The sequence below is a fragment of the Planococcus citri genome, chromosome 1 (assembly GCF_950023065.1).
Source record: "Planococcus citri chromosome 1, ihPlaCitr1.1, whole genome shotgun sequence".
In the NCBI taxonomy this organism is placed as follows: domain Eukaryota; kingdom Metazoa; phylum Arthropoda; class Insecta; order Hemiptera; family Pseudococcidae; genus Planococcus; species Planococcus citri.
In genome coordinates, this window is record NC_088677.1 from 65,132,823 (window position 1) to 65,159,207 (window position 26,385).

Genomic DNA, 26,385 nt, shown 5'->3' on the forward strand with positions numbered 1-26,385 from the left:
AATCAAAGTTATGGTTTGTTTCTGTTGTACTTACACGAGTTAAATCACGTTGACGATAATCGTGCACAATTTTATGTACTAAACGGAATAGATTGAATGTTTATTTACAACAGAATAGCTATATTTTGGAAATCGCTGAATTTTTTTTTTTGATTGGTAAATGATGCATTTTGAGGAACCTGAGTACCATCCGATGAGTGAATTATAGCATTTTGAGTTGATTCAAGGTACCTATCTTATCAGTGGAGAAAGTCGAAAAATCTGCTCATAAATAATCTAACGTCGAGAAGTTGTCCCAAAGTTGAAGAGATTTCAAGTAGAAAAATAAAATGTGACAGATTTTCTTGTGTAATTTTTCAAACAAGTGACTGTATTTCTGAAAAAAAAATTAAAAAAAAATTTTGTGATTCTGAAGATCTTTTTTTATTTGGGATTTTTTTTTTCAGACAAAAAGTTAGATTTTTTTCAAAAAATACCTGAAAGTTTCGCTTTTTTGCTGGAAAAAAATTCCAAAAAATCTCACTTTTTTGATAAAAATTTGCGAGAAAAAAATGCCATTTTTTGCTATTATGATTGCCAAAATCCTGCTTTCAGCTATTCTTATCAATTTTGCATTCTGCCAATAATTGACAAATATTCTAACTTTTGTAGAAAAATTTTAATGTTTTTGCTGTTTTAGCAGCTAACAATAAGTTGTCAAAAATTAACAAGAAGTTTTGTTGTTTTTTTACCATAAAATTGCAAAAAAACTTGCTTTATTGACAAAAATTGCGAAAAAATGTAATTTTTATGCTAGTAGGTATAGGTAATTCCTAAAAATTGCTCCTTTTTGCTAAAATTGTCGAATTCTTGCTTTTTGTCAAAAATTCCCGCTTTTTTGCCAAATTGCTACTGAAATTTTCCAGGGTGCCTAACGTTTCTGCAAGTTCTGAATTTGTCCTGCTTTTCATCACTTTTTCATCAAAAAGACCTGCTTTTTTTCAATCAGACTTTGAATTTTCAATGTATTTCTCCTTTTTTGGGAATTTTGAAAAAAAAAAATTGTTAAAAAAGTCCTACTTTCAAAATTACAAAAAAAAAAAACTATTTTGGTCTAAATTCTCAAAAAGTTTTACTCTTTTCATCAGAAAAAAAACTGCTGCTTTGTCAAAATTGCAAAAAAAAACACTTTCTCAACAAAATTTTAAAAACCCCTATTTTTTTATAAAAACTGTAAAAAAAAGGTCTAAGTATGCCTGTTTTTTAAAAATAAAATTGTCAAATACTTCATCTTGGTTTTATTTGTCAAAATTACAGAAAAAAAAACTTATTTTGGTCTAAATTATGTAACATGTGCTGAATTTAATGTTGTGGTGTCCCTAGCCTTAGTAGCTGTATATGGCACCCATAAAATAAAATAAAATAAATAAATAAAATCAAAAACTCTTGCTCTTTTTATCGCAAAAAACCTGCTGCTTGGTTAAAATTGCAAGAAGAAATCTCTTTCGAGCAACAAAATTTCAAAAAATCCTACTTTTTTGCCAAAATACAAAAACTTGTATTTTTTTGTAAAAAATGTAAAAAAGTCACACTTTTTAATCAAAATTACAAAAAAGTCTAGTTTTTTAAAATTAAGACTGTCATATCCTTCATTTTGATTTTTTTTTGTCAAAAATTACAGAAAAAAAACTTTTTTAACCTAAATTCTCAAAACGTCTTGCTCATTTTCATCACTGCTTTGTCAAAATTTCAAAAAAAAAACACCTTTGTAAACAAAATTTCAAAAAAATTTTACTTTTTTGTAAAAACTGTGAAAAAGTTCCATTAAACATGAAGTATATACTTCATGTTGTTTTTTTTTTGCCAAAACTACAGAAAGAAAAAACTCACGCTCTTTTTATCGCAAAAAAACTGCTACTTGGTCAGAATAGCAAAAAAAAAAATCACTTTTTCAACAAAATTTCAAAAAATCCCAGTTTTTTGCAAAAATTACGAAAAATGCAATTTTTTAGTAAGAAATGTAAGAAAGACACATGTTTTGCCAAGATTTCCGAAAAAGCCTGTTTTTTAAATTAAAACTGTCAAATACTTCATCTTGTGTTTTTTTTGCCAAAATTACAGGAAAAAATTTTTTTGGTCTGAATTCTCAAAAATTCTTGCTCTTTTCATCACAAAAAAAAAGTGCTGCTTTTACAATATTGCAAGAAAAAATCATTTTCACAACAAAAGTTCGAAAAAATCCTACTTTTTTGCCAAAATTACGAAAAATTGTACTTTTTTGTAAAAAATGTTTCAAAAAACACATTTTTTCAATCAAAATCACAAAAAAAAGTCTAGTTTTTTTGACAAAATCCCAAAACATTCTTGTTTTGAAATCACCTGTAAGAGTCGCATTTTTGCTAAAGTTGCAAAAAAAAACTTACATTTGAAGAGTGATATTCCAAAACTTGCTTTGTCCATTTTTATCAAAGTTGGGTTTTCAGTGGTACCTGGTAGATGAAGTATTAACTCACATTCCTACATCATCAACCTACCAAAACGAGGTGTTAAACTCACCTAAATAGCCAATTCACTAAAAATTAAAAAAAAAATAGTGTTCTAAAACGCGCTTTGTCCATTTTTATTGAAATTTTTTTCAGCAGTATTTAGTGGATGAAATGTATACCTACACTCCTACATCATAAATCCACCCAAATAAAGTGCTTAACTCGCCTAAAAAGCCAATTTACCCGTTTAAAGGGAAACTGTTTTTCCTCTCTCCTGAAAAGTTGTGAAAATGGACAAAGCGAGTTTTGGAATATCACTCTTCATTTGGGAATAAAGTTTTTAGGGAAAAATTACAGGAAAAAAAACCACTTTGGTCTAAATTCTACAAAATTCTTGCTCTTTTTATCGCAAAAAAAACTTCTAAATTCAACTGTTTTGTCAAAATTATGAAAAATTGCACAAACAATGTAAAACAGACACATTTTTCTATCGAAATTGCAAGAAACATGGTTTTTATACCTCTCGAAATACTAATTTTCGAGAGCTTTTGCCCTCGCTTCGCTAGAGCCAGTTTGTTTCTCTTTTCAATTATTAAAAAATTTCAGATTAGAAGTATGTAGAATAGTAGTTAATGAAATGAATATAAAGCAAAATGACAAAATTTTCATTTCATCTCCCTCACTTCAGTGTTACGAGGTATTTCAAGTTTTTACCTCTTTTTTTTTTGGAAAAAATTGAGTACGTACGAGCCCTGAAATCGCAAAATCACTATTTTCAGAACAAAATGCTAATAAGGCACAACAAATCTATGCACTTGAGTCTTTTGACTGGAATTTTTTCAAAAAATATAATGCAACATCTTCGTCTTGAAACTCGAAAAAAATACGTATCGCGCTAGACTTCGTCTTTACGCATTTTTCACGTGTAACCTACCGCCTGCCGCCTGCCATCCATTCCTCTCGTATTCTCTGAATCTGCGACTTGGGCAAAACTTGCGCCAATTTCCGTAGCGTTCTCGATACGGTGCTAATAAATCATTAGCAAACCTCGACGGTGCTTTTTTGTTCATTTTAACTCGTTATTAACTATTAAAAGACGTATCCGGCGGGAAAAAGCTGCGATGGTCGTAACGGCGTGGCTGCTGCGGCTGCTGTGACGATGGCTGCGAAAGTATCTACAGGAGGTGCCCTGGTGTTTCTCTCAACAACGAATGATATTGTACTACATAATTCAACGACGTAAAAATGCGCTTTTAATATTTCTCCGGCGAATGGCTGGCTGCAGAGGTAGGTAGCCAGGGCCGGCGATTCCTTCGAGAATTTTTAATCATTCGTCAAATTATTCATGTTATACTTTTACTCGTCGTTGTCGAAGCGAAATTCGGCGTCTTTATGTTCGCGAACTCGAAAGGGGAAAAAGTGGCGGACGAATTTTTCGGGGGTGCGTTTGTTCGATTCGAGGAAAAATACAACGAAATTGTCCGTACATATTACATTTATAATTAAGTGGAATTCCACGGCGTATCCTATCCATTAACGTCCTACCCCCTCCCTCCCTCCCTCCGCCCCATGCTGCGGAGTCGACGGTATTTCTTCTGCTGTTTGTACGTACGTAATTTTCTCATGTATTATTCGCTTCAGTAGTTCATAATGAAAAATTTTCAGTGTGTGTAGAATGTTTTTCGAGGGGCTCTGTGATCAACTTCAAAATTCGGGTGCATAAACGATCAAGTATCGCTAATTTAGTTTCTTTTCGGTCCAAATTTTTTTTTTTAATCACTCGTTTGTTGGACACCTTGTACACCTATATCATAGTTTCGAATGATGTCCTCGAAGTGTACCCGAGCTGCGTATTATTATATCGTATTTTTTCGTCGACGTATTAAAAATGTCTCGTTTTTCAGCTCGTACGACGACGATGAAAATTGAAAATAGAAAAAAAAACGCCTATGTAGCAATTATAAAACAATACATTCGATTATTACGTTTGTATAATTCGAACAACACGATGGTCGTTAAAAGGTATTCACGACGACGAGGGCCGGCAACGAAGTGTAAAAAGCGCGGAGGACACTCGAGAAATTATATTCTCTTGTAACAATACCGCCTTATTAAAATATACTCGGCACATATAACAACATCGCACAATAAGCAATACAAATATGACATTTATAACGATCCTCTTCCTCTTCTTTTTACCTCCTTCCCCCTTCGACCGGACGAGGGACGACGAAACGAACAAGAAAAAAGGTTCGAAATTGTATTCGCCGGTTTTTTTTTCTCCCCATCTACATCGTCTCTCTCGAACCTTTTTTCCACACTTAGTTTATGACAACTCGTTCTTATTTTTTTTTTTTAGAAGAAAGCCACCTTTAAGTGGCCCAACTTTTTATACTGCCAACTTAATCGTGAAAGCTTTCGAGCTATAAGAAAGGGAACCGAAATGGCATAATACGACAGCTGCGTGACATATTTGAAGACCATCATCGCGCGAAAACGTTCTTTTGGACCATCTTACCCGCGCTGCGCTGATGTTACCCCGTGTACCCATTTCGGACATTTTAATTCTTTAAGTAATATTACGCGATGGGTGTAGGTAATTCGTACGGTTCTGTTTTTGTCTCGTTTGTAGAGGTGTGCTGTGCTGTCCTGGAGGTATCTAATGGGTTTTTATTATCGGATGGTATTGCGTTTGTGGAGGGGGGGGGTTGCTGTTTTTCTGAAAACGAAAGGAAAATGCTTAATGCGAATATTTGCGATTTCGGCGATTGAGAGTTCTATTCGAAAATCGAGGCTTGGGAATAGAAGGAAAATGAATTTGGAGAGGGGGAGGGGGTCCTACAATATGACAGGGTGTCCACAAGCCTGGAAAACCTGGAAAAGTCAGGGAATTGGTTGGTCTGGAAAAGTCAGGGAATTTCGTAATTTCCACGCAAAATCCGTGGAATTTTGAAAAAACGATCAATTGCAAATTTTGGATAAGGACCAGTGATGAAAGAAAAACGTTATTTTTTACTTATCGAAACACAAATTTTCAGAAGCTTTCGCTCGGGCTTGTTTTCTTTTTTTTTCAAGGGCAAGATAAAAATTTCTAGATTATAGAAATCAAGTTTTGAAGCCAAAAAATGAACTCCTCACGAAAAAACCAATATTGTTTTTATGCATCTCGAAATACAAATTTACAAAAGCTTTCACCCTCGCTTGGGCCTGTTTTCTTTTTCAAAATCAACTTCCTTTTTAAAAAAAAAATCATTTAAATTCTAAAATCTTGAAATTCAAAAAAACTACTCGTCCTCACATAAAAAAACCTCGTTCTTATGCCTCTCGAAATGCAAATTTTCAGAAGCTTTCGCCCTCGTTTCGCTCGAGCCTGTTCTCTTTTCTTTTTCAAAAGTAACTTCCTTCTAAAAAAACATCATTCCAGTATTAAAATTTAAAAAACCAAAAAAATAAACTTTTCTCATTGAAAAAAAAACTCGTTTTTAGACATTTCGAAATGATAATTTTCAAAAGTTCTCGCCCACGCTTCGCTCGGGCCAATTTTACCCCTTTTGGAATAAACAAATTTCACATTTTGAAGCCTCCGAAAATCCAAAAGAGAAAAGAAAAATTTTCACAAGTCATATGAATATTGTATATCAAATTGGCCAAACTTGATGCATGTTTTATTTATTTATTTATTTATTTTTAATTTAAAAAGTTTATTATCAAAGTTTAGCTGGTTTTTATATCCGAAGAAGTATCCAGTTCGAAGAGAAGCTTATGAAAAAAATTACACCCCCCCCCCCCCAACAAAAACTTCTTTAATTCAAGTAGGTATGGGATAAGCATAGAAAATTTTGAAAAATATGCTCTGGAAAAATGGAAAAATTGGTCTGGAAAACCTGGAAAAGTCAGGGAAAATCATTTCCAGAAATGAGTGGTCTCCCTGATATGAATTTTTTCATTATTGATATGTGAAGAGCTTGACTATAATTCACTCAATATTAAATGAAATTTGATAGGAGAGGAGGGAGTTCAAGAGTACATTTCAACTCGAAGTGATGAGATTTTTATTAGATCTTTTTGAGGTAACATGAAACTGTCATCATACGAATGACCACTTCCCCGAATACTTTCTAACTACTGAGTTTTCGAATCTAAGTTCCAGAATTTTTAGTACATAATTTTGTTGAAAAAAATATATTTTTTTCTTGCAATAATTTTGATAAAGCAGCAGTTTTTTTGGCGATGAAAAAAGCGAGATGCAATTTTGGTGAAAAAGAAGACTTTCTGGGAAGTTTTGTGGAAAAAAACTGACTTTGGCAACAAAAAAACTGAATTTTGGCTTATTTTTGTGCATTTGAGATGATGAGGTTCGGAAAAAGTGGCTTCTAGTATGACCATTCGAATAAATGACAATTTGAGCCTTTTCCATTCAGGAAAATGTATTTTAGAGAATGTCCAAGTCCCGCTAAAATATTTTTAGCAGAAGTACTCGATTTTCTCTCGAAATGTGAATCCGTTTCGATTGGTCACATCACACCTTTCTCGAAAATCCCGAAAATTATTAGCCAAATTTTGGCTCCAAATTTTTCAAAAACGCTAAAAAAAAGTTTGAGATGAAAGTTTTTGATTTTTTGCCAGAATTTTAACCCATTTTGATCAATCGAATGACACTTTTTTCAAAAATTCCAAATATCATGATCCAATTTTGAGTTCCAAATTCTTCGAAAATTCTTGAAAAATATTTTCGCTGAAATATTTGAATTTCTCTCAAAATTTTAACCCATTTTGATCGGTCGCATGACACTTTTTCAAAAATGCCAAAAATCGTGTACTAATTTTGAGCTCATAATTCTCCAAAAATTCTCGAAAAATATTTTCGCCGAATTATTTGAGTTTCTCGCGAAATTTTAACTCATTTTGATAGGTCACAAGGTCACTTTTAGATGATTCTACAAATCTTCATTTTTACTCAAAAATTAGAGGGAGCCGACTTCGAAATTCAACTGCATCTTACTGAACAAGTCACTTTTCGCAAACTTTGGTTAAATTAGCGCGAAACGAACTTTTAAATGCGATCGATATGAATTTTTTCGCCTCTCGACTTGATGTTGCTTACGTGAGCGCTTTTTGTGTTCAAATTGCCCCAAAATCACACCAGTACTATTCTGAATATGTTTTTGGGGCTCTAGTCATTCTGAAAATGGGAGAGGGAGGGTATTTACATTTACAAAAAGCTATGTATTTGAAGTTTTCCCATAACTTTACCCCTTCAAATTCTTAAGATCGGCAAACCAATTTACACACGTGTATTAATTCCATCTTGATGTATCATCAGGCGGATTATTCGACCCCTGTTCGCAATCCGCATTACTTCGGCATTGGATTTTTCAAAATAGTCTCCGCGGAGAAGACGAAGACTATAATATAATATTTTCAGCGCGCGAATTTATAACGCGTTTACGTCGTCGCCATCATCGTTGTTGTCGTCGAGAGGTCGTAAATTTCGTAGAAGAAATTGGAACGTCGTCGTATAGTGATGTCGAGGAGTAAAAACGATGAAGCAAGCAGCCAGAGAGACGTGGTGGAAGTCGAGATAGAGAGAAAGAACACCACTGTATAGCGAGAAGACTGAACAGTGAACAGTGAACACTAAGAGAAGAGTTAAAGAATATATACGAAGAGGTGCAGGGTTGTGTGGAAGTTTAGCAGCTGGGAGCGCAGTTTGATAAGTTAGGCTGTCATTAATATTTTAATTAAATTTCCATCCCTCAATGTAATCATATCGCAACGTATAAAACAAGCTCATTTCATTTACCTTAAATTTTCAGCACACTTCTTCTCTTTCATAAAATCTCGGATGCATAAGGTGTTTCCTACTACGTAAACTTTATACATCGTCGAATTTGTAATTTAATTAAAAATTTTTTTCCCTACCTGAGCTACTGTACTTGCCGATGCGAGCGTCTGCGCAGTCTTCAAACGCACCTACCCTGCTTCGACGATGTGAGCGAGAAAAAAAAATTCATTCTGTGAAAATTTCGATGTCCGTTTTTGATATGACGATGTGGTGCTGCGGTTTTAAACATCGTGCGAATGTTGACGACAAAAGGAGTTTTCACGCTGAGAGCATTACACAGGACAGGGCACAGCGAACGAAAAGGCTAAGCTGAAAACAATACACGCTGCGATGATGATGACGACGACAACGTGTAAAAGTATACATACGTGTGTAATACACACGCTATACCAATGGATGGATGTACACCCGTACAGCCAAGAATAAGCTTTTTATTAAAAACTTTCAAAATATAGAGGTGAAATTTGAACGACCCGTTAATCAAAATAATGTTGCCGGTGCCTTAATTGAAATGTTGATTATACGCTGTTGAGCTTTAGAGAGGAAAGCGATTTTATAACACTGTTATGCGGTTTGCTCGCATGATGTGAACAATCTATCTCAATTCATTATTCACCGCTATTATGTATAATACTATAGGTAGAGTAGAGGTGCTGGTACACATATATGTAGATTGTAGATGTGTGCTGTACTCAATTCGCGTACCCGAATCGAGCAGCCGAGCGCGTAAAGCCAACCAGAATATAAGGGCTTCCTGGTGTGTCACCTGAGAGCAGTTAATTTAACACTTTGAAAAGCGTACGGAAAGGTGATAGCGGTTTTCGATTACTGTGCTGCGTACTGGTGCGCTGTACCACATTGTGTATTGCTTGTATGTACGATGTACCTCGGCTCATCCTACCACCCTGTATAAATAAACGAAGGTTGGCCTTTTTTTTTTGATCCGTTTGTCGCGTTTTTGTTTTTACTAATACAAGCCACGAGCTTTTTCTCTCTATTCGCAAGCGGTAAATCGTATTGTGGGTATTGTTCTAGGTGTCACGATGATGATTATTTGGCTATGAAATAAAGGAGTCGATTTTTTTTTTTTCGTTTTTACCCTCGTAAATATGCATGTAGGTGGGTATTTGATTGACGAACTACGTGTACGTACCTACTTGTGGCGTTTTTTTGTTTTTTTGACCTTGACTGATTTATTGTTTGATAGGGTAAGAGATCGAAAGTGTTGGGCTGTGTGTTGTTATTTTTTTAGAAGTTGCTAAAATTCTGGTGAGTGGAAGAAATTAAAGAGTTTTTTTTGTGTTTGTTGAGATGATGAAATCGAAGCTTGTCTTAGGTTAGTTCAAAACTGCTAAAAAATGTTGCATGTGATTTTTTTTGTTTCTGGAACGAATTTTATTTTAAACCTTTTACAATCCTCGTACCTGAATCAGGGACTCTAATATGTCGGAAATAGGATGTATTATTTTTTAGAAGGGGTGAGGGGTTCACAAATTTTGAAATTTTCATAATTTACGAGTACTAGGTACATGCATTTGTAAAATTTTTCCTAAAAAAATCAGCGCACATGTCTCCTCTTTGGGGAAAAAAATGGAAAAGTGTTGAGAATGTCAAAAATTCCCTTTAATAAAATCAGATGGTTAGGTTATGTTTATGTAGCTGAATTTGTTTTTCAGAATTTCGTTGTACGATTAGGTTTGAACTCTTGGGTCTTTTAGTTTTGGTCAAATTTTTTTTTTGGAACCGTCCCTATCCACCCAATAACCCCCAAAAAAACTCCACTAGTTTGTCTCCAGCCCTCCAAAACTTTAGTTGTTTAAATTACCTTTTTTTTTTCGAAATTTTCAGAATTTCAATTTTCCAAATCTTGGTATTACTTTGTGAAAAAAAAAGTAAAAATGATGATAATATCAACAAAGTAGCGAATTTTTATTCTTTTCCAACTGGTTACACGTTCTTTTCAGCGTTAGGTTACAAAGCCCTGCCTTTTGGCTGAAATTGTTAAAGTCTCGTTTTCAAAGTAATTGCTATAAATTGTCGCTTCTTTGCAAAAAAATTGAAATGTCTCAATTTTTCCCCAAAAATTGTCCAAAAGTTTCGCTTTATTGCCAAAACTTTCTGAAAAACCTCGATTTTTTGATAAAATTGTCAAAGTTTTGCTTTTTATTGTCAACATTTTTCAAAAAAAAAAAACACACACTTTTTGGACAGTAACGACAAAAAAGTAATTACTTTCGCAAAAAATTGACCAAAATTATCACTTCTGCCAATTTTCCAAAGAATCTATACATTCTACCTACAAATGCATAAAATGTCAAAAAGTTCACTTTTTTGCCATAAATGATTAAAAATTTCGCTATTTTGCAAAAAGTTTTAAAAAATCTCCATTTTTTTCATCAATTGCTTATTGTTTTTTATCAAAAATTTCTGAAAAAATCAATGTTTGTTGCTAAAATTGTCAAAACTTTGCTTTTTGGCCAGAAATTGCCAAAAGTGCTCACGTCTAGTTTCCGTGTCTAAATTTACCTTAAAGTCTTAATTTATTACCAGGAAGTTGCGAAACAATCTCACTTTCTAACTAAATTTTCAGAAGGAATAAATTTTTTCTCCATTAATTGCCAAAAAGTCATTTTTTTACTTTTTAAACGACATAATCTGGATTAACATTTTTTTTCGGCATTAAAGTGTTTTACTGACGTCTTGTAACTGTATCTTTTTTGGAGAGGATGGGGGGGGGGATGGAATACGAGCCCTGTATTTTGTACGAATATAAACTGCACAAAATATAGTTGAAACATATTTATGACCTGAGAATACTTTTCTTAAAAATACTCGTATTTATTTATAACCATTTAAAATTACGCACTTGCAAAATTTATCGAAAAAATAAGTATCACAAAATGTGCCGAAAACATTGTGAAAATACGTTAAAAATGATATAAAAACTCATCAAAGCTATTTAAAAGTATCAAAAGCTGATAAAAAAATTTGGCCAAATTTACCAAAGATTGGATAAAATTGCCAAATTAAAATCATTTATTTTGATAAGTTTCAATGATTTCAGCAAGTAAATTATATTGTACATTTTACGTATTTTTGTCATTTTTCATTGGTTTTGATAAATTGACACGTTATGCAATTTTGACTGGATTCTGCCAAATTTTCCTAAAATTTCGTCAATTTTTGAAAATTCCAAGTGATTTGAATGTTTTTGAAAATATTTAAATACCATTTTCATACGTTTGTTATTTTATATCAATTTTAATTAAATTCCAATAATTTCTGGTAATTTTAAATGATGTTACCTAATGTCTTCTAAGTGTTCTAGTAATCTCATTTTTAGCACATTTTAACGTTGTTTAATGCAGTTTTGAGTAAATTTTACCAAATTTTTCTTGAATATTATCAATGTATTTTGGTAGTTTTATATCATTTTTTACATGTTTTTTTTTTTTTGCAAAACTCTGCCTCTTGAAACGATTTGAGTGAGAAAAAGTGTATTTTTAAGCTCTAATTTTTTCACATAAAATGTTCTTTAATACCTATTAAAATGTACGATCAGACAGCCACAACATTGAAAATCTTATTTCTACTGCAGCTCATGTTCCTGCTATATCAATATACGTATTGTAGACTGCTTACTACATAAGACAGTAAAGATTTACGTAGTTTTCAAGTCCAAATTATTCTTTAAACATGACCTGAAATCTCCAAATAGTCAATTGAACAACTAACACTCTGAGAATTTTCCTACAGAGTTATTTTCACACTATAATCGCATTTTGAAGGCCACTTAAGTTGTGGTAAATCAAAAGATGTTTTCTTTGACATCTTGCAACGTTTTTTGAAAAATTTTGATACCGAAAAATACGATAAATGAAGGTTTGTAGAATAATAATTAATAACTAGCCACTTGATTTTTATCGCTAATTTATGCAATTTTTGTGCTGTTTTGAAAAATCTCAAATTTCGTGGTGTCTCAATTTTGTTTTTGGGCACCTGAATTTTTTTTGGAGCTACTACATGGGTCCTTATGCTTACGTAAAAATTACTATTGGAGTGAATTTTTGTGCGGTAGGCATTCGAAAAGTATGTAGTAATTCCTCCTCCCCCTCACCTCTTCAATCACAGGTCAAAATTTCAGGAAAAAAATTGTGTTGTGATGTATCAATATTGACACATGTCCTCGATCGGATTTCGGATTTTTTTGCTACAAATTCATTGGTAAACTTTGATGGCGGAAATGATGTTAATTTTCACGTCATCTGTCGAATTATTTAGTGTGATACTCCAACAGAGAAAAATATTACAATTTTCTTGCCTGAAACCAAGAGGTAGAAGTGCTGAGAAGTTGAAAATTTCCACGTTTTGAAAAATGCAAAAAGAAATAAAAATCTCGTAAAAAAAATGTAGAATTGCACTTTTGGTTTTAGTTTTTTTTTTTTATACGAAATAACGCATTAGAAAGAGCAACAAGGGAGAAGAAGACGACGCCGACAGTTCACTTAGGGTATATAGCGATTTTTCCACCGACGACGACCGCATTAATAACCCGAGTAAATTAAATTAACAATAGGTAAAAGGTAAAGAATTAACTAATTATAAACACAAAACAAAGATAATTTAGCATAAAGGAAAAAGGGCGCTTCGGCGCTTAAAAAAATATTAGATATTTTAATAAAATACTGCGAAAGCTTTTTAATGGCTGTGTCGACGACGTTTTCGTAATTTGCAATTCAAATTTATTCCCATTTTAAACATATTTTCACTCGCTTGCCCCCGCCACGCCGTGTTTTTAACCTTTTCGTTTTGTGTCTTTTGATTTTTTGTCTCGGAAATCAACCCAAGTTTCATCGGTGGTATTGCGATCTAGTAATTCGTATTTACGCGAATTAGTATCGATATGGAGGGAGGAGGGAGAAGAGCGTTATTATTTCATTTGGAAGGAATCAATATCCGGTATGTAATGGAGTGAACTTCTCAAGTATACACTTCAATTGAACAAATTGTTTAACCAATTTACCTCGGTTTTTTATTCATTTTTCATTTCTTTTCGCGTAATTCATTTTATTTTATAAAAACGAGCTTCGTATTACGCGACCCAGGTCAAAACGAGAGAGATATTACAGTGCAAAAAGTGTAAAGTGTATGGGACTTGGTTATTCTTCGTAAATCCCTCGCGGAGAGCCTCGGTGGTCCTTCTCCTTCTCTCTCCTTTAAATATGTTTCTTTTCTTCATCTTCCAACAGATTTACCTTTTGTTGTTGTTATTTAATTAATTTTTCTTTTTTATTTCTGTGCGACGACGAATAAAGAAAATAAAGTAATTAAGTTTGTCTAAAGTTTTTGCACCAAACTTGAATAAAAATAGCAAAACAAAAGGTGGTTTTTGTTTTTTTCCGTTGCACGCGTAGTGGTTGCCGTTGCCGTTGTTGATGTTGGTGTTGTTGTTGTTGTTGTTGCCGGTATTTTCGTTTATTCTTTAAATTAACTTCATTTTTTAATTTGAGAAAGAAAAGCGGTTATATAATAAGAGAGAAGACGGGATAACGACGCGAGACAAGGAGACCGAAGTTTATTTTTCATTGTTGAAAGATGTACATAGGTAAGGTATGAGTATCATGAAAGGAAAAAAAATAGAAAATAAAATTTTGAAAATTACTATAGCGACGATTTGAAGAAATCTTCCCTGTGCGAAAGTGCTCAGCGTGGTCACCTTTGAGACGATCTGCGGGATATGTGTGAATTGAAGAGTGGATTCGGTGTCGAGATGTATTTTTAGCGTTTTTTTTTTTCTTGAAAATGGGAGTTTCCTTGTCTATTTTGTTTACAGTGCTGAAAAAAATTATTGATGAAAAGTCTCGGTGTTGTCGTTTTAGTGTTTTTCTGATGTGATTATTGATTAAGTACTTGAATCGAAATGTTTGATGTTATGTTGTGAACTTCTTACGTACTTTACTTACTTGTGTATCTGATGAGTGATGAGTTACGATTTGAAATCAGTGTTGCCACTTTTTTTCGTACAAAAAATTAGCTCAAAAAGTTTCGAAACGTAGTTTTTATATCGTTCCGACCCTCAAAAATTCTGAAAAAAATATATTATGGACAACTTTTCATGCTGAACAACATATTAAAAAATTGAGATGGTAACACGTTTGCAAAGTTGATTTTAAAAAATTTAAAGTTTGCGAAACAATGCGATTTTTTTGATTTAAAACACGAAAAAAAGTTTCGATAGGTGAAGTTGACCCATTTGACCCCCTATTTTCACGTATCTGTTGAAAAAGTTGAAAAACCCTTTTATTCGATGAAATAAGCTCCCCACAAAAAAATCAAAATTCGAAAAAATTGAATTTTCAATTTCATACATAAAAAAAAGTTTAAATTTATTCAGTTGTCTTATTTTGACCTCTTTTTGACGTATATCATGAAAGAGTTGATAAAAATTACACTCGCAACAAAAAAATAAAAATTCGTTCACTTTTTAAATCTTTTCGAATTTTGAATTATGCTTAAAAGAGGGAAGAGAGATTTCCTTTGATGATTAATCGTCGAGTTGGAGTTGAAGCTTTGGAAATATTAATTTGAAAAGGACGTTTCCGATGAATTTTACGTGTAAAAATCGAAAAATGGGATATTCAACTGGAAATGTCGAAGGATTGTGCAATTTTCACTTCGAAACGTGTTGTAAAACCCATTATTCCGTAAACTGCATTAGAAGATAAGATGCCTAAAAGACTGTACAGGACAGCGTTATCGCAGACCATCTTATCTGGTTTCAGTTCGGGGAACCGATCACGTCTCGATTTTCAAGTTCTAACAAAATCTTTGTATTTCATTTGGTTTTAGTTTGCTTTCGAATGTCGTGTTCTCAGCCTCAGAGTGGAAGAGGTTTTTGGTTTTTCAGATTTTTTTAATGATTTTTACTTTCAATTTTTCTTTTAATTTACCGCAAATGTCGATTTTTATCGATTCGTGTTCAATTTTTCGCGTGTTTGAAATATTTTATTCAATAAGATGGTCCCAGATGCGGTCAACATTCATGTAGAAATGTGTGGTCCAATTTTGGTAAGATTTTTGATATTTGAACTTTACGTGATACGTTGTACGTAAGCAATGTTCGTAATTAGGTCGGACTTTTGAAATATGTATTTTGACGTCATATTTTTGAAGATTTTCAAATTTGAAAACATCTTTTGCTCTTTTTTTGTTTTTCGCCAAATTGAGTTCGATTTTAAATTGAATTTTGTTGAATTTTTCAAAGAATAATAATTCGATTTTGGCGAATTTTAATTAAAGTATGGAAGGAACTGAATGGTTTCACAAGAGTATTTCTTCCTCGACAGTTCGGTTGGATTTTTCATTTGATTTTCTATAGATTTTGGTATGGTTTTTCGAAGATTCGTGTTTCAATGCTGATAAATTTTTCGGCGATCACGATGGTGAAGAAAGAATAAAGAAGGCTGAGTATTGTGGAAACAATTTTTTGCACGATTTGGAGATTTAGTGGGATTTTTTTGAGTTTAGTTGTATGTATGTATTTTGATTTTCCATGATTTTTTTTTTTTTTTGAAGACCCTTTCATTGTTTGGGATGGCTATGTCCTTGAACATGAGAAAGAGGGGGAGGAATGTGAACGATTTTGGATGATTTTTCCACAACTATGAAATTTGATGAACGTTTTCATCGGGTTTTGATTATTTACAAAACAGTTTCGATTTTCAACCAATATTTTGCGATTTGCAACAAAATACAAATATTATTTGTATTTTGTTGCAATTTTTTTTTTTTTTTTCGATAATGAGAAGAACGGAAAAGAGATAAGTGAGAAAATTATCCGGTTACTTCAAGCTCAAGGTAATTAACTAATTATTAATAGGAAACTTGCTATTTCGAAACATACCTACGTCCCGAATTTGATCTTATTCGCCTGGCTATCATCGTCAGATCTAACGAAAAGATCGAAATTTGATTATCGATTTTCTTGAAATGTGTTTGATTGCATTTTAATTTTGATTCTTATCGTTCGTTTGTTGGTAAATTTGATGGCTCAGAATTATAAGATCGCATTTGTTTACATTTGAAGCAAGAGAAAAATTTTGAAAAGAATTGAGGTTATTAAATTTTTTGTTTTTTCTTTCAGAATGTAAAATTCTCAACTTTTATGACTTTTTGAGCAACAGGCCCAACGTGTCTAATGTCGAATTTCTTGAACTCACAGATTTGAATTTACGACTTTTTTTCACTTTTTCGACTCGTAGACACTGAAATTGATCAACTTTCAGCTTTTAAAAAAATTGACTATATTTGACGGATAAGTTTTCATAAATATCGCATTAATATGATACCAAATTTTCCTTCCCTTCACAAACTTCTGTATTTGGCTAAAATGAATTTTAAACTTGTCTAATGACCTAAAACGATCATATGCAAGTACGAGTAAGTATATGTACTAAAAATGCCAAGAGACCATTCTGAACTAGAGAAAAAATTCTAAAAATTGGAACAATCTGAACATTTCGTAAAATTTGAAAACTTTGAGCTCTTGGTGGGGTGGGGGGGAGTCAAACGTAGACTAAAAAATTTGACATTTTTCCTGCATCTTATTGAAGTTATTTGACCATGATTTTTCGGTAGGCTCCATCAAAATATGGACATTGTCGAGGTAGATGATCTCCCCTTTCTACTTCTTTTCAGCTGCACTCCTCAGAGAAATACTCAGAAAAATCCAAATTTAGACAAATGGGTCTCCCTCCTCCCGCCCCCCTACTGAACAAATGCATTCCAGGACACCCTTGTTCATGATTCCAATCGAACAAATTTCGATTCGCCCAAGCAAACGTCTTCTATTTTAGCAACCTATGAGCAGATGTGTTTTTTTTTTCATCCTCGCATCGATTTTTCATTTTCCTCGATAATTTTAATTTACGTAATAAAATTATCAAAAAATTCAACAACAAAAATTTACGATTCGTTACACTTGTACTTTTTTTTACGTTACATCTTTTCTCGCAGATTTTTTTAATATCTATGGGAAATTCGAAAAAGAGAAATGACGATAACAAGTAACCGAAGAGGTGGGGTATAGCTCTGGAAGAAAGATGAGAGAGTGAAAATCATTTTTAAAGCTACATCAAATCCTTAACTGAAAACTTTGTACCGTGGATGAAGAGAATTTGAATGTGTAGGTTTGATGTCGGCTACGTCTGAAGAGGAAAGCGCAAGAAGGCAGGCAGGGGGGGTTTAGCGAAGTATACACGGGTTTAAAAAGGAGGTTTTTCGCTTCCGGGAAAGTAGTACAAGAGATTAGGTTTATTTTAAGTAACTTTTAACCGGTGGTGAAACGTCTACCCTCCTCCTGATACGTTTACTTTTTCGGTTTTAGTCTACATTGTATGAACTATGAAAAGTCTCTGGTCGTACGAGTGTGTGGGAAACGGCAACATGTAATATTAATATCTGCTCTAAGGCGCGCCTTATAGTACGTTGTTTAGTAAAAAGGTACATATATCTTTGGTTGTGTGTAACTTTGTACCGATGCGATGTCGAAGTTTAAAAGTAAGTTGTTTTCCGGAGTTGGTTATGCATTTATATAGAGTACTACTACGTACTTTACGTATACGTTCGTACGTATGTCCTATGTAGTATTTTCATTGGAAAGTTTTTCTTTGCTTTTCAAGTAGTCTGGATTTTAGTTTTTGGTATACTCGTACTCGTATATACGATTTGATGGTTTCATTTCTTAAAATGTTGTACGACATGAGACCTTCTGGCGTTATGAAATTTTTATTACACGATGATTTATTCGCTATACAAAAGTAAAGCTTTGAATATGAATTAAAAAACGAGGCGTACCACGTACTACGTATATAGAGCTTTTGTAGATATACTCGTATTTAAAAACCTATTCGAAGATTAAGGTCGACTCTTACCCGGCCGAGTGCGCTCTTCACATCGTTTAATTGTCATTTCATCGAATACGAATCAGTCATCGTGCCACTTGTAATAAAATAAACAACAAAGGCTCGCCCAAGTTTGTAGCTCTAGCAGCAACAACAACTACAACAACCTTCGTAAGTACATAAGATTGTGAAAAGAAAAGCAGCTTAAATTTACTCATTTCGCAGATAACAATTGGAGAGAAAAAAAGGAAAAAGAAAAAAGGGTATAGAGAAAATCGCCTCAACGACGTAGCAGAGGTAAAGAGAGTACGAGAAAAAAGTAATCACATTACGACGGGCAACAATGTGTACAATAGAATCTCACTAGACATCCCTGCTGGGTAAAGGATTCTCTTTCTTGACAGCTTATCGATGTTACAACTAGGAGGACTAATAGTTTTTTTTCTCCTCTCACGCTCAGCTCAGTTTTTCCAACTCATCTCTAATCGAGGTACCTTATGCCTGGCTGTACGTTCTTCTCTCTTCCCCCCATCAAGCCAGACCGACCGGTGTACGATGGATAAATGAAAATAAGTTTTCGAGAGATTTTTTCAGCCGCGACGATGTTTTCATCAATGTCAGAACGAGCAACGAGAGATTCAGATTGGTCTCTCGAGTGATACTCGAATAGGAAAATATTACGTTTGGGGTTTATAGAGAGCCGGAAAAAAGGCTGGGGGTTCATTTTATGCCCAAATGAATGCGCTGATTTGCGCTCCGAAATCTAGAACTGATCGTTTTAAAATCTAAGGTTTTTTTTTTTTATTTTTAGATCACTTTACATCGGAAATACGTGATCGGTTTGAAGCGAAGGGAAAATAAAATATATCTCATTAGAGGTGGATCAGTTTCCAACTTTTTTCGAAATCTGACAAAATCTAGTGTGAGGATCATTCCACGTCAATTCGACCAAAAAGTTAGTGGACCCATTTGACCTCTATTTTTACGTATCTGTTGAAAAAGTTGAAAAAATCCTTTTACTCAATGAAATGAACTCCTCACAAAAAATCAAAATTCGAAAAAATTGAATTTTCAATTTCAAACATGAAAAAAGTTTAAATTTATTCAGTTGTCTTATTTTGACCTCTTTCTAACGTATTTCATGAAAAAGTTGATAAAAATTACACTCACTACAAAAAAAAAAGAGATTTCCTTTGAAAATTAATCGTCGAGTTAAAGTTGAAGCTTTGATGAGTTCATCTCATCGAGTGATAGGGTTTTTTATTCAACTTTTTCATTTTTTTAGTTACTTTTTGTTTTGGGTGAAATTGAGGAAAAGAAACATTTTTTGAGAAATATTCTCAAACATATTTCTGTATGATTTATTCGAAATGCTTTTGTTCGAAATATGGAGGAGGGGGAATTGGAATTCGGAGTTCTACCAAAAAGAGAGAAGAATGTGTGTACAATTTTTGGAAATGGCTCGAATTTGTCTGATTTCACAATTTTCCGGAATAAAAAATTAAAATGGTAAATTTCGAGATAGGGACATTAAGTACCCTCTGTGTGTGTACGGAGAGAGAAGCGTACTTCATGGTTGCTCAAAAAGTCATGAGTCATGAAACTCGAATATTTTCCATTCTGAAAGAAAAAATGAAAAAGCATCACTCAATTCTTCTTATTTTTTTTTTTAAGAATTTTGCTCTCGCGTCTGCTCAAAATTAGGTCGATTCAGATACCTTTACTTTTTATTCAGTAAGTTAACTTGAAAATTTCACGAAAATGTTGAAATTTTTTGAAATACCTATCATGTGTTCGAAACCCCCCCCCCCACCCAAATATATCGCAGGAAAAGTATCGCAAATCCCTTTCACTTCCCCCCTTTTTTCAATTTTAAATATTTTTCAAGGAATTGGAAAACGCTTTTGATATCATTTGAAGTGTTAGTATGACATGCTCCTGCGATCTTATCGAATGCAACCATCATAACATGATGTACAACTTCAGTTGCATACTTACCCTCTTGAAGTAGCCAGACCATTTCTGATTCACCTTGTATTCTATGTACAATATATATCAATGTAGAGACAGAAAAGGAGAGATGTTTCACCTGCCAAAATAATTTTTTGATTTGTTGTGTTGCATGTAATATTACATTTTAACGTCGAATTAACCTGTTGAAATATAAAATTCTTGGAATTGAATTTTTCATAGGTTGGCGAAGATCTCGAGAAGTAGAATAAATCGAAAGTGAAATTTTCTATTCGTGTGGTAGGTCTTTGCATTGTGTAATGTTGTTGTTTGATTGCGGTGAATGATCTCACGATGATTTTTTGATAATTTTTCTTTTAATTATTTTGCTGTTTCTCTCTTTTTCTTTCTCTCTGTCTCTCTTTGTCTTTCTACTGATTTGTTTTTTATGCGAAGTTTGCACCCTTTTGAGAGTTTGATTTTTTTTTCATCACAGCGTTTTCATAGCAGATTTTTCTCTGTCGCTTGATTTCAAGTCCTTTAAAACCTGAATATACCGTGTAGCTTGTTGAATTTGTTGATTGTTGAAATGATGTACGCAGAAGTGAGATATTTTGTGTGTATTGGAAAATGCGTTGAATTATTTTGAAATTATCGAGTTATTGGGTAGCGAGATTTATCTGAAGTGAAGTATTGTTGAGAGAACCGACTAATCGCCTGTACAGTGTACAGTGTACCAAGGTAGACAAAAAATTTGTTTTTGTTTTATGAGTGTCGAAAATGTTACCAACTGATAGAAAGTAGAAGAGGAAGTGCTTTACCTACATACTGCAATCAGTACAACGCACGGTATATTACGCTATATTATATTTTTAATTTTCTTATTGTTTCATCTATTATGTATTTTGTTTCATTTACTACTATTTTCTAGTTTTTATTTTCTAATACTTCTTTCTAACATCTGTTTGTTTTTTGTTTTGTTTTCTGTTCTTAATTGTCGCTGTATAGAGACATCGCCGCCGGACTTAAGGTATGAATTTGTTGTATTACCTACTATTATTTTTCTGCTTTTTTTTAGTAGCGGTGAAGGATTATCTTAATCATTTATGCCAATTTTCTTGTGCATTGCAAAATATAAAACGAAGCTGAAAAGTAAATATTACAGATGTTGATTGCTGCGAATGTATACTGTTAAAAATTCCAAAAATTGAGTTTTGAAACTTCGAAAAAATATTTTTTATGAAAAAATGGGTACCAGTCGCACAGTGGGCCACAGACCCCCCAAAAACGGCGATAATTCGGATTCAACCCTCATCGATGTGCAATATGTCGATTAATACGTTTTCGACATCGTAGAATTCGAATCTGCACTTATTTTTTTTGTAGGGGTGGGGGGTGAGGCGTGGGGAGTGGGAAAATTTCAAATTTTGCATATATTATCGTGTGATATATCGATTAATATGTTTTCAAGGTCGTAGAGTTCGAATCCGGAGTTATTTTTTTAGTAGGAGTTGGAACTGAGGCGTGGAGAGGTAAAAACTTCCAAATTTTGCTTATATTATCGTTTAATATGTCGATTGTAATGTTTTTGAGGTTCTTAATATCGTTGATTTGAAAAATTGATTTTATGTCTCAAATAATGTATTTCAATCTAAATTGAATCGAGTATATCATGTTTTGATCTTAAAATTGCAATATTTCGGCAATTGAGAAAGAAATTGATGTATTTTTAATAGAAAAATGAACCTGCAGAGAAAATGTGCAATTATGTGCAAAAAATCGCCAAAACATAGTATACACCACTCCCAAATACACATCACTATGCATAAGAGAACACACGATATTGCCCGATTATGTGAATTTTGTTTCAAAATGTGTTCTGATTTTATATAAAAAACTGTAAACTTTGAAAATCAGTGGTATAACAAAACATCAAAAAGTAAATTTGGAATTTTTCACCTCCCCATGCCTCACCTTCCACCTCTACAAAGAAACTAACTCCAGATTCGAACTCTACAACCTCGAAAACATATCAATCGACATATTACACAATAATATACCCCAAATTTGAAATTCCCTCCTCCCCACGCCTCACCACCCACCCTTACCAAAAAAATAACTCCAGATTCGAATTCTACGACCTTGAAAACATATTAATCGATATATCACACGATAATATATGCAAAATTTAAAATTTTCCCACTCCCCACGCCTCACCCCCCACTCCTACAAAAAAAATAAGTGCAGATTCGAATTCTACGATGTCGAAAACATATTAATCGACATATTGCACATCGATGAGGGTTGAATCCGAATTATCGCCGTTTTCGAGGGGTCTGTGGCCCACTGTGAGTCGAACCATTTCCAATACTAATGAAAATTTGAGATTTCCATTTCCATCTCGGATTGATGCTACTTTTTTTTAACTTTGTTGGACACTGGCTGTGGAACAGTCTTTCATAACATCCTTGAGAAGCTGAAATTGTCCATCTAGAGCAATGACATCGATTCCCAGATGTACTGAGTTTTCACGTAAAATTTCGATTACTTGTGCTTCTGCATACTTTCCAGTGACATTTTTCACATAAAAGAAGAGCATTTCGATCGATTGGCACACATTTTTAAAAATAATTTCAGGACAATTTTTCACTTTTTAAAATCTGCATTACATACACGACAACGCGCAGAATATCCACTTGTTAACAAAAATTATATTATACATAATATATAACCAATACATTCCTAATTTCCCAAGTATGATATGCAAATTGCAAGTAGATGATTTATAACTCATTAGGGTGGTCCTTAAATAGACAACAAAAAAAAAAAATCGCGATTTCTTCTGCTCCCAGCCCTCACAGTGGTGATCTCTGATGAGAAAATAATCCCTATTTTTCATTTTTTCCATTTTTGAAAAACTTGGGCTGCGGTGGGCCTCTTGATCTTCAAAAATTCTACTTCGAAGCAAAATTTTTAAAATTCTAAAATTTTAAGTTCCAACGCTTTTGAAAAGTCTTTTCTGAGTAAAATGAACTCTTATGAGGATACTAACCCCCTCCCTAGAAAACCAAGTCGGTCCCCTAGAATAGCTGAAATTCGTATTTTACATTAAATTTCAGCTATTTTAGGGGGTCAGTTTGGTTTTCAATGGAGGGGGCTAAAATCGTCATGAGAGTTTCTTTTACTCAAAAAGAGACTTTTTAGAGATAATAGAACTTGAAATTTTGAAATTTTAAAATTTTACTGTGAATTTGTATTTTATAAAATGTTTGAAAATTGAGGGGCTCACCGCAGCCTGAGTTTTTCGACAATAGAAAAAATAAAATGTAGGGAATTATTTTTTCACCAGAGGTCACCACTTTGGGAATTGGGAAGGAGAATACCTACTTCGAAAATAAGGACTGCCCTAAATAACTCACTAATAGACGACTCCGTGATCCACGGCAGCTCTTTCTCCCACTCACGTCTATATTTCTGTGACCGAAAGGAAGCAGATTGTTTCTCATTGGCGTTCCGAGTCGTTTGAATCTGAACTGATATCATCAGGATCTGATGATAATTGAGGATCCTTTGTTTTTTCTTTGTCGCCGTACGATTACGAGAAGCATGTCTCTTTCTTTTCAATCTAGATATTTCTCCAGGGGAGTGATTATCATCACATTGCATAAGAAAGAATTTCAGTAGGTAATTCATGAAAAACTTACTGGCAGACGATTCGGCATTACTTTCATATTTTGAATCCGGTTCAGAATCACTAATAAGAGAAAGATGACTTTTTTTGTTTTTTAAAGGTGATGTTGATTTTGATGATCGTGATTCTAATTGCAAAAACATCGATTAAATTCAAATATTTAAGTTATCATTATTACAATGCACAAGAAAGAATTTCAATAAGTTATATCCATGTTTCTAAAATCATTGTCGAGTTGTGTCTTATGGGTGGTACGAGTATATTCCATACCATTTTTTACACGCTCGATTATCATTACAACTTCCGCCTCTTTCTCATCGAGACTTTGACGGAACCTGTTAACCTGAAATACAAGTAGCATTTCATCTTGGACCTTTTCAGCTCATACATATAGCGGGGCCTCCAATAATGAATGACAGTAGTAATACCACCAACTTTCCGATATCTTTGCTATTATCTGTGTTTAATGAATCTTCAAAATGTGGATTCTTCGCATCTCAACTTTGACTGATTCAATTTGAAATACATACAATAATCGTTCAACTTCGATTTTTGTAAACACATCGACAACAAACAAATTCAAAAGATTACACATCAATCAATATAATTTAATTATTTTCTCTCATCATCAAACGATATTAATAATATTGCATTGCGGACAGAAAACTGGTTCCATTTTTTAATTTAAGGTGAATGGAATACTCATCAGTCCCATATGGGAATAAGAAAGGGTACTGAAGGGGAGGGGATCGTATGACTGATGCGTTTCAGTTACCCTATGGAGGATATAATTTCGTCCTGAAAATAAAAACAAACATTTTATAAGATAAGCACTTCAATAATTAATAAAACCACAAAAATACTTATGTTTGATTGCATTCAATAATAATATGCATCACAATTCCCATATTCTTCACCCTTCAACACGATCACAATAATTTGATTAATGGATGGAACATTCGTTCTACCTTTATGCACGTTTGTTGCTTTGCTTTCTTTGATTAAGTACGACTTTAATATAATCGATGCTATTGTTATTCACTTTCATTACCTTTTTGTAAAAGGTAATTGACCCATTAATTGCTCCATTAATTGCTCGGTGACCTTGACGTTGATTTTTTTGGCAGGTGACACATTCATTCGCGATAAACTTGGCTTTGGATCTCGCATTCAAGATCCAATAATTCTCACGAAGTGTGGCGAGAAACAATCTCAAAGTAGGGTGGTTTAGATCGTTGTGCAATTATTGACGTATAATTTCAGCCCATATCGATCTGGCTTTGCCTGATGAATAGACGACGAATCCACAACGTCCGTGGAAACCCAACATGGTTTCATCCAGCGTCATGTTCGAGCTAGGTCGATTATCTTGCTGGCAGTTTCTCAAAAAACTTGACCATATTTCTCGAAACAACGCAAATCGATCTGCTTCAACTCTTTGTGGCCGAGTTCGTTCATCATCAAATCTTATTATTCTCAATAGAAATTTAAAGCGATTTGCAGACATTGTATTAGCGAATATTGCCGGTCCGATGTTTTGACTCCAGAGGTCTTCAACCCTTACGAAATTATTTTATGGTCTTTTTGATGTGTTCTCATTTACTTTACTACTTGGTCTCATTGTTTATATCGTTCCTAATGTGGGTTTATTTCAGATCCATTTCAAGTTTTTTTCTCATTATCAAATTATTAGGTATTGTTTGTTCATTTGTTTTTAATGATAGTTAGAACTATGACTTTGTCCAACATGAAATTTATCCATTTTTATTTTTACATTGATATAATTTGATTTTTAATAAAAGATTTTATCTTGTTATCTTATACGATGTATTTTTCTCAATGTAAAAATAAAAATGAATAACCTTCATGTTGGACAAATGCATACTTCTAACTATCATTAAAAACAAAATGAACAAACAATACCTAATAATTTGATGATAAAATGAGAAAAAAACTTGAAATGGATCTAAAATAAACCTACATTAGGAACGATATAAACAATGAGACCAAGTTGTAAAGTAAATGAGAACACATCAAAATGACCATAAAATAATTTTACAATAAAAAAAATTGAAGTCATAATTGTCTTACAATCATAGTAGGAATAGGAACAAATGAACTTGGGTCAAAAAACATGGTAAAACATCGCAAAACTGACGTTTAATTAAGTAATATGCAATATTAAAAAAAAAATCACAACATAAAAAATAATTTCGGATCGCTCACAGAAAATGATAATTGTTCAAAAATTACAAGTTACAATGAACGAATTATCATGAAGGAACATAACTTTTGTAACAGTAGTTGGAGCTAACGAAGTTCGTTTTTTCACAATAATATTACCTGTTGTAGAAAAACTACGTTCTGCAAAAGTACTGAACATTGGCACTACCAACATTTTTTTTGGCAAGGCGAGATTCTCTTTCCAAAACTCCAAAATATTTCAGGTATCCTCCATGTGAGGTTCATTTGGATCAGTTTTTCATTTCAACCAATTTTAAGCCCTAATTGACTAATGGACCATTCAAGGGG

At 33.3% G+C, this 26,385-nt stretch overlaps 1 protein-coding gene across 3 annotated transcripts in view; it reads left to right on the forward strand.

Moving 5' to 3' along the window:
• heph (polypyrimidine tract-binding protein 1 heph) overlaps window positions 1-26,385 on the forward strand; it is a 613,245-nt gene that overhangs the window by 7,976 nt on the left and 578,884 nt on the right. For 2 of the 3 annotated variants that reach the window (XM_065347154.1, XM_065347157.1), the window contains exon 2: window positions 21,171-21,192. The exons of the other annotated variant lie outside the window; for it this stretch is intronic. Coding sequence is in view for 1 of the 2 variants with exons in the window: in XM_065347157.1 (XP_065203229.1) it covers window positions 21,171-21,192 (22 nt within the window). In the remaining variant the exon portion in view is untranslated. The remainder of the gene's footprint in view (window positions 1-21,170; window positions 21,193-26,385) is intronic. 3 annotated transcript variants of the gene reach the window in all.